This window comes from Microtus ochrogaster, assembly GCF_000317375.1.
Source record: "Microtus ochrogaster isolate Prairie Vole_2 chromosome 14 unlocalized genomic scaffold, MicOch1.0 chr14_random_1, whole genome shotgun sequence".
Lineage (NCBI taxonomy): Eukaryota > Metazoa > Chordata > Mammalia > Rodentia > Cricetidae > Microtus > Microtus ochrogaster.
In genome coordinates this window covers 24,677,323-24,690,240 of record NW_004949096.1, presented here as the reverse complement: position 1 = coordinate 24,690,240, position 12,918 = coordinate 24,677,323, and the positions used below count along the sequence as shown (strand labels likewise).

General features: G+C 40.9%; 1 protein-coding gene across 2 annotated transcripts in view; it reads left to right on the top strand.

The window, feature by feature from the left end:
• Positions 1-12,918, top strand: part of Fmn1 (formin 1) — a 372,570-nt gene that overhangs the window by 228,985 nt on the left and 130,667 nt on the right. For both annotated transcript variants that reach the window (XM_005364222.3, XM_005364224.2), the window contains one exon: positions 1,078-1,165. In XM_005364222.3, the coding sequence (XP_005364279.1) occupies positions 1,078-1,165 (88 nt within the window). The remainder of the gene's footprint in view (positions 1-1,077; positions 1,166-12,918) is intronic.

Here is a 12,918-nt window from a genome sequence, read left to right as displayed (position 1 = left end):
AACTAATTAATACACCCTCAATGGTGAAGAATGTGATTTTTGATAGGGGATGGAAGTATTGGGACGTTGTCATTCAAGATAAAAAAGGTTTCAGAGATAGGATGTAGAATGATAGACATGTAGTTAGCAGTATGAGTCATACTGTTGTATATACTTGAGGGTTTTTAATATAGTGTGTTTCCTCTGTGGGATTTCTATGGTAATAATCCAAAACCAAATAGAATGAAGCTTTCAAAACTGAGAGAAAATAATGTTCAACAAAGAGGATCTGAGTCATATAATTGTGCATTCATTGTATTCTTTCCATTTTTGTCTATTCTTGAAGGGGGATCTGATTCATTCCACAACGAAAGAGTGGATAAGTAAAAACTTAGAGATGTGGATGAGGGTCTCGTTAGAAACATAAAGAGAATTTAGTATATATGTAGGGGCAAAGCCTAAAAATACTCTAACTTGTCTCCTTCCCTGTTTGGGGAGCAAAACCAACATCAGAAGAAACATAACCTGTGAGCTCAGTGACAGGTAGCACTCTCTAACCAAGGAAGGCTTTCTGTGATAACATCCTTCCCACCCCTGTGGTAGCCTGAATAATGAAGTGGTAGTGGGTTAGCTGGGATAGCTTGCTTTTACCTAGCAGCAGCCGGAATCCATGTCTTGTTCTCTTGGCCCCTTGTGTTTGAAGAGGTCAAAGTAGCCAGGAGTGGTGGCACATTCCTTTTAACCTCTCCTCTCAGGAGGCTGAGGCAAAAGGTTATAAGTCCTAGACCAATCTGGTCTATATGGTGAAGCAAATTATTTTAAAACATAAGAGAAAAAATCAGAGTAAAATAATCTAAAGATGTTTGATGTTTGTGTTAGACCAGATGAATTCTGCATGGCATTTTCCTTTATTTTTGGATTGTAATGTAGATATGCTACTTTGAATTTAAGCATTAAGTCAAATGCCTGTGATACTGTCAATATTTTCCCTTAGTGCATCACTATATCGAAAAGTCTTAAAGTCTTGGTGTTTTTTTTCCTGAAGGATTGCATGATCATTTGAGCTTGTATTTTTCTCTTTTTACTTTAAAATTATAGATCATCAAGCTATTGGATGGAAAACGATCTCAAACTGTGGGAATCTTGATATCTAGTTTACATTTAGAAATGAAAGACATCCAGCAGGGTAAGTCCTTCCTGTCATTTCCCTCTAGCCTTCAAGTTCTCTGTAGCTTTCCATGCATGCTAATTCTATCCGCTTGCGGCTTCATCTTGACATTTTTGTATGGGTATATGAAGTATGTCTTATTTCTCCCCTGTTGCCTACATCATCCATCCTGCATTTCCAGCTAGTCCACTTTCTACTCTCTTCTAACAGTCCTCCTCTGAAATCTCTCTGAACATTCTGTTGTGAAAATTCTCCAAAACACCTAAAAGTTAGACTGTCTGGTAACTGACATCCAGTTAAACATCCGTTGTTACTTTCGTTTGATACAGGCAGTCCCTCTACTAGCTAGATATTTATAAAGAACATGTCTCAGTCATTTTGTAACTTATCTGGCAAAACCATTAGTACTACCAATAAAAGGTGAAGGGATTTTCCCAAAATACATCTGTATCACCGTTCTCTTGTCTTGAAATTGATTAACAAATTTTTCAGTATCTTTCTTTAATATTACTATTTTTATTGAAATCTACATTTTTCTCTGCTCCCCTCCCTGCCTCTCTCCTTCCCCCTTTGACCCTCCCCCAAGATCTCCATGCTCCCAATTTACTCAGGAGATCTTGTCTTTTTCTACTTCCCATGTATATTAGATTCATGTATGTCTCTCTTAGGGTCCTCATTGTTGTCTAGGTTCTCTGCGACTGTGATTTGTGGGCTGGTTTTCTTTGCTTTATGTTTAAAAACCACTTATAATAATTGTCTTTCTGTGTCTGGGTTACCTCACTCAAAATAATGTTTTCTAGCTCCATCCATTTGCCTGCAAAATTCAAGATGTCATTATTTTTTTCTGCTGTGTAGTACTCCATTGTGTAAATGTACCACATTTTCCTTATACATTCTTCAGTTGAGGGGCATTTAGATTGTTTCCAGGTTCTGTCTATGACAAACAGTGCTGCTCCCTATTTTCATTTTGAGTGTTACCTTGGCAGTTTATTTGTTGAGGAAACCCACTCACTTGTCTTACAGTTTCCCACTTTGATATTTTGCCAATCACCCTAGCATGTTTTATCTCTCACATTCATCTATCCTCTGTGTTTCCTGTGCAGTGTTGGTTTGGTCTATATTTACAGTAGGTAAAAGAGGAATTCTTCATAGATGCTGTACATGCCATATGTTATATTTACATGATGTCTTCAAAGTTAGTATTGAGTGGATCATGAAGTTAGTAGGCACTGAGGATTTTTGTCTAGGTTTATTCCTTCATTAATATACAAGATATTTGATGTATGGATTCAGTCATTTCTTATTCTTTAGATTGAATATGCCTATATAGAAAAGCATATAGTAACCACTTGATTTTTGCCATTGCTCCCCTGCACACACACACGCACACACATGCACACACTTCCTTCTTCAAATGATAGCATTTCACTTTGTTATTTTTGGTGCCTTTTTAAATAAGAGCATCTAAAGAGACTGATGCATAGACTAGCTACAAAAAACTTGAATTGAGAGAAGGGAGAAAAATCCCACCTTGATTTCTATAGTAAAAATTTTGTCTTTCATATTAGTTCCCCAGAAAGGCATATGAAGAAAAATAATCTCCAGAACCTGAAGCCTAGAAAGATGACTTACTAAATAAACTGCTTCTTAGAGTAAGCTTTAAAAGATTTGTTTATTTTTATTTTGTGTGTATTGATGTTCTATATGCCTGTATGCCTGTGCACCATACACATGCAATACCTGGGTGAATCAAGAAAACATTGGTCTTACAGGAATGGAGTTATAGCTATTGTTAATCACCATGTTGGTTCTGGGAACTGAGTCCAGGTTCTCTGTAAAAGCAACAAGTGCCCTTAACCACTGAGCAATCTCTGTAGCCCCTTTTATTATAATTTTAAAACTAATAAGTTTTATTTGTATACAAGAAATGTATATAAATAAAAAGTAGACCAAAAGGCATCATGCCTTTTGTATTTTACATTTAAAACAATATTCCCTTTATTTATCCATCAACTAAATGTAAACCTGTACTTAGATGTGCCACTTATAACATGAAGGGGTTTTTGTATAGTGGAGCATGGGTTTAATGGCACAAGCACTCTGAAACAACCCTTTCCTTAAGGTTTTAGCCTCTGTTGCTCAAAGTCATTTGTCTCTGCTGCTACTCAGGAGAAGGTTCCTAAAGACACGAAGTCCTTTTCTTACACTACTTTTCCTTTCAAAATGGATTTGGTAGAAGATTGAAATTTTTCTACATTACAAAACAATTGAGTTTATTAAAGATAATAAAACATTTTAAGTAAATGACAGTCACAGAGTATTCAAATAGGCTGACCTGAACAAATATTTTTGACTTAATGATAGAACCAAGCATGTAAGTGTGAATATTAAATTTGAACAATATTATAGCTGATGGCAGTTTGCAACAGTTTTAAGCACCTTCTGGTGTTTGAAAGGCCTACTATTGAGATTAAAAGTTTTCATTGGCTTTAGAACCTTTTAGAAAGAAACTTTAGATCAGGATTTGATAGTCTTTTGATGAGAAACTACCATGTAATCCTTGGAATGAGAAAGTTCACCAACTGTGGTATAAGAGTTTTGCTTTTAACTTGTTCTTCTCACGCTCTTGGTAAATCCCTGGGAGATGAGATTTTAATCTAACAATGTGGATATGAATTTTCCAACTTTCAACATCACCTGAAACATTGTTCAGTTCCTTTTACTTATGTGTCACTGAGTATGGCAGATTGTCATATAGATAAGGGGCATTTGAGTCATGTGATGTAGCAGTTACCAACTCAGAACCATACACTTTTCCATGGCATTCCAGTCCCATTGGACAGAATAGTCATTGTGAAGTGAGCAAGATTTTAGTTCGTCTGAACCTTCACTACTCTGGTCAAGAACAATGTGTATGTGAAGCAAACATGATCTCTCATTTCATCATTTAAAACCCTAACCATAGCATCACAGAATTATATATCTTATGTGTATGATTATAAACTTTTCTCTGCCACAAGCTCCTATGTTACTGTGGTAGTTTTGGATGTCATTGGCCCTCATAATCTCATAGTGAGTGGCACTATTAGGAGGCTTTGTTGGAGTGGGCATGGCCTTGTTGAAGGAAGTGTGTCACTGTGGGGGTGGGCTTTGAGGTTTCCTATGCTCAGTTTACTACCCAGGGTCAACTTCCTGTTGCCTGCAAAATGTAAGACTCTCAGCTCCTACTCTGGCACCATGTCTGCCTGCATGCCACCATGCTCCCCATCATGATGATAATGGACTGAACCTCTGAAACTGTAAGCGAGCCCCCTTAATTAAATTTTTTCCTTGTAAGAGTTGCTGTGGTCATGGTGTCTCTTCACAGCAATAGAAACCCTAACTAAGACAGTTATGCTGTACATAGTTGGCTCCTAAGTTCTAAAACACTAATCTCCATGTCATTTCTTCACATAATAATATATACCTGATGAATACAGCAACATAACCAGAAGCTATGCTATTAAATTATTCCTGTAGAGTCCTTGACTGACACTGGTTTCTGAAGGAGATGTCATTCTGAATCCAAGTCTGATTGTGAGTGGAATTTGCTTGGCCCTGTGCTGTTGTCCTGTTGAACAGATTCCTCAGGCTGATGGAGCCGGAGACATTAACGTTCACGTGAGGGAACTGGAGCAAGATCTGATGGGAGGCATCAAACTCACAGCTAGGCAAACCCTCACTGCCGACACGGCCAGTTAAGAGCATGTCCTTTCACCTCTCAGACATAAAATCGTATTTGTCAGGGTGCCAAGAACAAAGATGTTAACTTGTCCTTTCCAAAGTCTCCAGAAATAGTGTCTATAACCTGAAATCCAGTACCTAAAAGCTCACATTTACTGCACCTAAGCATCTTCTCGACTACAGCATTGGAAAGGTCCAAGCCAGCTATGATCTTGCTCACCTCACAATGAATAGTCAGGCCAGGGGGGCCATAATGCCGTGAAAAGGTTTATGATTCTGAGTTGGTTAACTGCAGTATCACATGACTCAAAATGACCCTTATCCATGTGGCAATCTGTCATACTCACCAGGACATACGCAAAAGGAACTGAATAAAGCCTGTTGTACGTAAAACAGTGGCCGTGCTTGCTCATTGTTCCGTCCACATCCTTGTCTCCACTCGATGTTATGTATATTCATGCCGTTTCCCGAGCAAGATGTGATCTGTACTCCAGCACATGCACAGAAACACAAGAAACATATTTTGAGTAAGGGACAGGTAGATGATGGCAGAAGCACAAAGAAATAAGCATAGACAAACTCTGAAAATGAAACACTTAATTCCTGGGAAATGTACTCTTCAGCTTGCCAGCAGAAGGACCTGTCGGCCTCTAGAAGCACTTCAGGGTTCCTATTTTCAAATGACAGCTGTCCTGCTGAGATTATAACTCTGTCTGTCTGTCTATCTGTCTGTCTGTTTGTCTGTCTGTCTGTCTGTCTTCTACCTACCCATCTTCCTATCTGCAATGCCAAGTATCAAAGGTACAACCTTGTCCATCCTTGTTATTTGCTCTCAGATTTGTTCTTCTACTTTCTCACCGTGTGTTATTTTTAGCTTTACACAGGGCTCAATATATTGTTTGGTTTGCACATCTGCTTTTCTGTCATTTGCATATACTCTAAGGATGTAAGCTCCAAGAAGGAGAGTGTCCACAGATGCAAACCCCAGAAACCTCCTGTTTGTGCCTGGCATCCACATGGTTATCATTAAGGGCTTGTTGAGTGAATAAATGAAGATGGTTATGGTGATAGTTAACTGTGGTTGCCATCCTGATTGGATTAAGAGACACCTAAAGTATGAGGCACGCTTCTGAATAAGTCCATGATAGCATCTGCAGAGACAACCAGCTCATGAGGGCTCTGACTTGTCATGTCGTTGAGGGCTTTTTTCTTCTTCTGGCCTCTCCCCATCTCCCCCTTCATTCTGCTTCCTGTCCATTAGGAACTGAAATACAGTTTTGTCACATGTGTGTCGCGACAATCTTCTGCCCAAGTCTATGGGGCCAACCAACATCTATGGATGAACCCTCTGAACCTATGACCCAAATAAATCCTTCCTTCTTTGTATCTGGTCAGGACTGAAAGAAAAGCATCTAGTTTATGTGGGTAAATCTATAAGAGACCGTGTGACCTTAGATAAATGAGAAAGGTCGGATTAAAGCCTGTGTGACCTCAGAGGATAAATGATGCAGATCAGGTGGATAAATCTATTAGCGCCTGCGTGATCTTAGAGGGTAAACAATGAAGCTCAGAACCAAGGCTGACACACACATTAATGTAAAAGAGGAAAAACATGGACGTGGGGTATTTAGAGTGAGTAGTTATAGCTAGTAGTAACAGCTACAGGGAGGATGGAAACAGAATCTGGGATACACCTTAGGCAATAAAAGGAAAACATGAAAGGCAAACCAGAGGTCTAGCAGCAAAAACAACTTCAAGGAGAAATAAATTCTGTGTTGGAGGATTTTAGCATCCCTTCACTCGAGCTGTTCATGCTAGCATCTGGGGACCATGAAAATGCTACCCTCAGGAGTAAAGGAGTAGGGCTAGCCTACAGACACAACACCCTCCGAAGGGTAAGTCTGGGCTTTTCTCTACTAAAGTAGCATACTTGCTGAAGTCTCGACCAGAGTCGCTACAGGAGTGATTGCAAGGGAAATGGTTTCAAAAGAAGTTCCAGAAAGCCTGTGCTTCACCCAAGATATACTGAATCACTGATTTACTTACCCCTGGCTTTCCATCATAGGACGGGATGACTTATATTTAGAAGCATTTGGCATGTGTGGACACAGTGACTGCCTACATGATTGCAAATTAGTGTTTTCATTCCATGTTAGTAATTTCCTCTTATTCTCGTCCCAGGGGAGATGGAAAATTGCTGTTGACTATTCTTGATACAAACCTCCATATGCCTTGCAATGGACTAGGTGCCAGAAGCCTCCTGGCACTCATTAGGAATTTCCCGCACACTCAGAACTTATATTTATAATATTTAATCTAATACCAAAATAAAACATTTTTCATTTGCGTTCCTACCAGTCTGGTCAGAGGGTTCAGCTGCATTGCGTCGTAGCCTCTCTGTGTCAGTCTCAGCGTGAGAAAGGAAGGCCACTTAAGGGAGGCTCCCAGCCTGGAACCTACATCCCACAGTACCCACTCACCAGACCTTGTTGCTTTGCTCTGATAAGTTACAGAAATCCATGTCAATACTAAGGGGGGTTTTCAAAAATGAATCTGACTGGGCATTGGGTGTACATACACCATAGGTCATTAAAGACTTGCCTGAGAAAAATGTCTTCGTAGCGTAAGAATCTCTGCTCCAAAGGTTTTCAGTCTCCAAATCATCCTTGCCGAGAACCCTCCCCATCTGGTGTTTTAGAGCACAGTTGTCAAAGTGTACCTTCTAATATGTATGCTACACAATGCATGGCAGAGCTAGCACCCACATTCTGAAGCCTAGACGATCCCAATTCAAATGAGATTCACAAGATTTTAAATGCCTTGCTAATTTTGATGGCTTCCGATTCTCACTTAGATACAATTGTGATGGAAAGGTGGAAACTTCTGTAAGGTTTATGGCATACAGTTTCTTGGCAAACATGCTTTGATTGTCCTTTTTAACTCGGTTCCGTGGACAATAAAGACAAAGTCTCCACCATCGTCTTACCGTCAGTGTAGGGCTTCTCTACAGGAACCTCAAAGCCAACTTGTTTACATCGGGAAGTTTAATTAAAAATAGACATTAGAATTTAAAAATGAACTTCATTTACATTGTTCTCTTTGTTCTCCCCAACCCAAATCGTGACATACTGAAAGCAAAAATAGTGCAGCTATCACGTACTGCAGGAGCTTACCCACCATAATAAGTGACTTGTGGACATGATGGCATACCAACCACATGACAAGGCCAGTGCCAATCAATTCATTAAGCACTGATAGAGGCCAATTTATAAAATTAGGAAAAGTAAATGCTACTTTTCCTACTGCTTCCCTTCCCTACCTTTTCTTTCCTCCCACAGAGTCTGACACACCTCAGCAGTGGGGCTGCCCTCGCCTGCCTCCTTCCAAGCCATTATCCACCCCTTCAATAGCAGGATGGAGTCAGAAAGTGGAGGCCCGTCCCTCTTTATACTTTTCCTTCAGGCAATCTGCTGAGACCATCCAATCTGCCAGGAATGTAATTTGGCTTAAAAGAGCAGAACGAATGGAGGGCCAGAAGCAGCTTAACCCAAACTGTTTCTCATTCCACCGCCCTCCAGAGAATAGAGGGGATGCAGGCAGGGAAGTTTTGTGAATTCTACACTCTGTGCCCTTCTTTGAGGTTTGAACCATGGACAATTCTAATTGTAGCTACAGGATGGTATCTTGGGGCATGGGACATGCCTGAGCTTAGGGGAAAGTTGGGACTTTTGTGTTATAAGATTGAATGATTTTGAGGTTTCAGGGTAGATGAGCAAAAAAAAAAAAAAAAACAAACAAACAAAAAAAACTCCCTTTAGTGACCATTTCCACTTTCCCAGGACAGCCCATATTTACTGTGTCTTTCACACTTGCCTCTCGCCTCTCATTCCAACAGAGCCTAAATTAAGGTCTTCGTCAGCTACTGTTACACTCTGCCAGGCATTCAGAAGTATGGTAAAATCTGGAAATTAAATTCCCTAGATATTACTTATTCTTTCGGTATCTGGAGGTAACTCCATGTTTATTTTTCAATGTGTTTTTGCTCCCCCTTTTAGTAAATTTTGACATGAATTATAAGAATCCCAGTCATTTCTATATATTTTATTTCAGATAAAGCCTTTTCAAACTCTCTCTTCCTCCCTCCTGGAAATTCTGTGGAAGGGAGCTCAGCTGGAGCACAGATTCTCCAGAATAGCTTCAGTTATGGAAAGATTGACATTAAGTTATGAAAATATTGACATTAGGTCATTGCGTTAGAGAAACTGAATTGTTAAAGTTAGCACTGGAGATAGTAAAATATTAGTGAATATGGATGATATATATATATATTGATTTTTATAACATACACCGCCTGAGATTCCCGTCAGACACCTTTATTTGTATAAAAGCATGTAGTGCCATTCAGAACACAAGGTTCCTCTGTAGCCTTCTGTCTGCTGGTTGGTGATTCATTATCTTAGGGGCATTTAGTCTGTTTTTAGGTTACCCTATTTGTTTTCTAAATGTCTTTCCCAGTGGTAAAGGTTGTAGTCATAAAGAGTGGAGGGTGTCGTCTTGCTCCGGTAAATTTCTACCTCACTGGAGGGTAGTCGATGAGTGCAGGATAGAATCTGAGGAATCCAGCGGAGTGATGTCCCCCCTCACTTTTATCACTCATAAAACCCAGGCGGCAGCATCGCCTTCTTCAGTTTGATGTGAAACACTTTGAGCAACGCTCACACAGAGGAAGCTTGAAGTAATCATTGACTGTAAATCCTCAGGAAAGTCCGCCCACTGTCCCTACCCTCTAAGGCTATGGACAGAGCTTTCTTTAAGCTCCTTTCTGGTGGGCGCCCTGGAGCATCTCATTGGGATATTAGCATCAAGCAAGGGTCTGTGTGGATCTGTGTCTGCACAGGCTCGCTGGGTGCCCAAGGGGAGGAGAAACACGGTGACTTGGGCTGGGGGTGGGGGCAAGACAGCCTGAGGAAAGGGTCCAGAGGAACTTTGCTACTGTGAAGAAAAGAGACTTGTCGCCGGGCTCTTCAGTGGGGGCAGGAGGTCTCACTCAGAATCGTTCTTCCACACTCCTCTCTGCTACCCCATCCCTTCCTCTCAACATATGGACTCCCACCTCCCTTACAGTGGTGGCTTCTGTCATTGGTAGACAAGGCTGTGAGAAGACCTTTTCTTCTCTTCAGTACTCAGATTCTGTCACTGCCCTCCCTCGAATCCCATCATACTTCACTTTTCTTTGGTTGAGCCTGAGAGAGTAATATTTTTTTGCAATTTTTTGGGAGAGGTATACAGAGTTTTCAAAATCCAAATTCTTCTGTATCGATTTCTCATTCTTTTCTCTTTTATTCACCAGTGACTTTTCTTGATCACTAAAAAAGAAATTGAGTAATTTGAGGAAAACGACGAAGTTTTATATTGGTCGCTTAGCAGTTAGCACTGCCAACAAAACCATGTTCACTAACAGAGGCAACTTACTTTGTCAGTCTTTCCTTTTCCAACTGATAAAAGATCTAAGTCATTTGTGCTTGTGACAAGCCACCCTGTACAAGGTAATCTTGTCAGCTCCTTAATTAATACAAATGATTATACAAAGAAATAAAGTGGGCTGCATAAGAATTATTTTACAAACGTATCTGTCCGTGGCATCTCTGTCCTTTGGATAACCAGACTTTCCTTGGCTAGTCTATATGAAAGGCATGTGTCATCTCTCTCCCAAAGCTCTTGCGTGGAGGTGATTCTTCAGTCAAAATGAACATCTCCCAAGCCGGAAACATATCTCAGTAGTAGATAGAATACTTGTAAGCATGGGCAAACTCCAGCATCACCAAAAGAAAACCCAAGAACAAGCATTCTTGTGAGAAGTCTCTCTCCTTGTTTTTCTGTGTTCTCCTAATAACACATCGTCCAAACAGCAAGCACACTGTTGATTTAGATACGGTACCCTCAGAGAGAGAGCTCTGGAGGGCTGAGAGAGCTTGTAGGTTCTTCCTCCTTCCCCAACAGTAGAGCCAGCGAGGGATTTGCCTGTTGTAAGACCCTGACCTGCGCATGTGCCTCAAGCAGGCGCATAGTTTTTATGTGTGCCTGTTAGTTTGAATTTGTGATACCGGCCTGCTTTTTGTCCCTGCTGACGGTTATTATATCTTAATGGGCAAAACACCACTCTAATGATCCTTGTGTATATAATCCTGGGAGCACAGAGCAGGCACCAGAGGACCACATAAAAATGTTTGCCTCAATTTCCCTGCGAAAAAAAGAAGCCCAGAAACCAGACTTGACCAAGGAACGGATTTTTTAAAGGGAAAGGAACCCAATAAAATTACCAGCTTTTCACAGCGTGTGTCTCCTTCCTTTTGACATATTGTGAGGTGTAGGTGAAATATTCTACCCGAACTGACAGTGTGAGGCGGGGACAGCTGAGGAGGGAGGGAGATAAAAGTAAAAGCCACCAGCCATGATTGATATAGCAGTAGCCCAGAGCTGCTGGGGTCTCCCCTTTGTGGATTTGACACTTCACCTTTCTAACACCGTCTGCAGGAGTGTTGGAATAATGAGCCCTTTGCAGATGGAACCGGAGCTATGGTTACTCGGGATTACTGTCCTGTAGCTCTGTGGCTGGCTAGAGACTTGAGCGGGCAGTCAGTCTTGATTCGGTTTATAAGGTGAAAGTTGAACACCTACTTTTGAGACAGGCAAATGACAGAGAGAAAGAGAGGAGTGTGTTCATTCGTTTGTTTGTTTCTTCATGTATTTGCTGTTTGTTGTTCTTGTTTTGTGGTACTACCGAGTGATCCCGTGGCCTCGCACGGCGCCAGGCGAGCCCTTTACTGTTACCCTATGTCTGGTAGTCAAGAATACATATTTGCTAGTAGAAAATGGAGGAAGAAGCAATCTGATTCTAGGGAATTCCACAAATGTTTTAACCAAGGACTGTGGTCATCACTTCACTAATTAACTAAGTTCGTGGAATGGCTTCTAAGTTGGATATAAATGCTTGCGTGAGTGATTGGGTCATTTATTGATTTTGTGTTTTAAGAACTCTCTGACATACGGATCCTGCCACCCCCCACCTGCCAGCACCCCCCCATCAGCACCTAGACTACATTTGGTGAATAGGAAACTGAATTATGTTTATGGATGACAGCTCTCCTCAGAGGCCTAGAGGTTTTAGGTTTTAGACCTGTGGCCAAGCCTTCCTTTCGTGGGTGTACAATAGGAAGGAAAAATAGAAAGATCTCACGATCAACCAGATAATCTCTTGAGACTGCTTCCTCTGTCTTCAGATTTTATTTTAATCATAGTTAACCTATAGTTCTATACCTAATTAACACGAGGCTTTACTGGAAACACGTCAATAGGGCCAAACTCTTTATATTCGTTATTCCCTTTCTTCTGATAACCCCCACCCCGCCCATGGGCCCTGGAGAAACATCTGTTTTGTCTACTTCTATGGGATAGCATGGGGGTTCTTCTAAAGTCTCATTGTGGTTTCACCTCCCAGTTCCCTGAGTCTCCAGAATCAAGGATAACTCCAGAGAGTGCCTCACCCTCTTCCCTGTCCTTTCTGTCTGTGCCCTTTAGGTTTTTCACACCTTAGTCACTGCATTAGGCGCTAAACTCTCCAAATGCTGGCCTGTCCAGTCGGTTCCTCAGCACAGTACTGCCCAGCAGCGCTTGGTGCTCATCAGTGCATTGTGGGCCCTTTAACACGGCTCTAATTCTGCAAGGTCTCATCCTCCACTCTTGTGCAGACCCAGCTCCTCAGTCCCTTTAGTTAATGCTTTGCAAGCTGAATTACTTGCCATTTCTAGAAGGTTCTGTGACTCTGTCTGCATCTCCTTCTTTCACTGTCCCATATCCTTTCATTTTGTGTTCCCTGGGATTTATTGCAAGTTTAGAAATTGTCTTTGCCTGGCAAGAGTTTGCCTTAATGAATTGTGATTAACAAATGGAGTTCAGGAATCTGCCTGAAACAATAGACCAGTTAACTTGAACTGGAAATTTTTATTCTAAGGTGACTTTTTTTTTTTTTTTTTTTTTTTTTTTTTTTT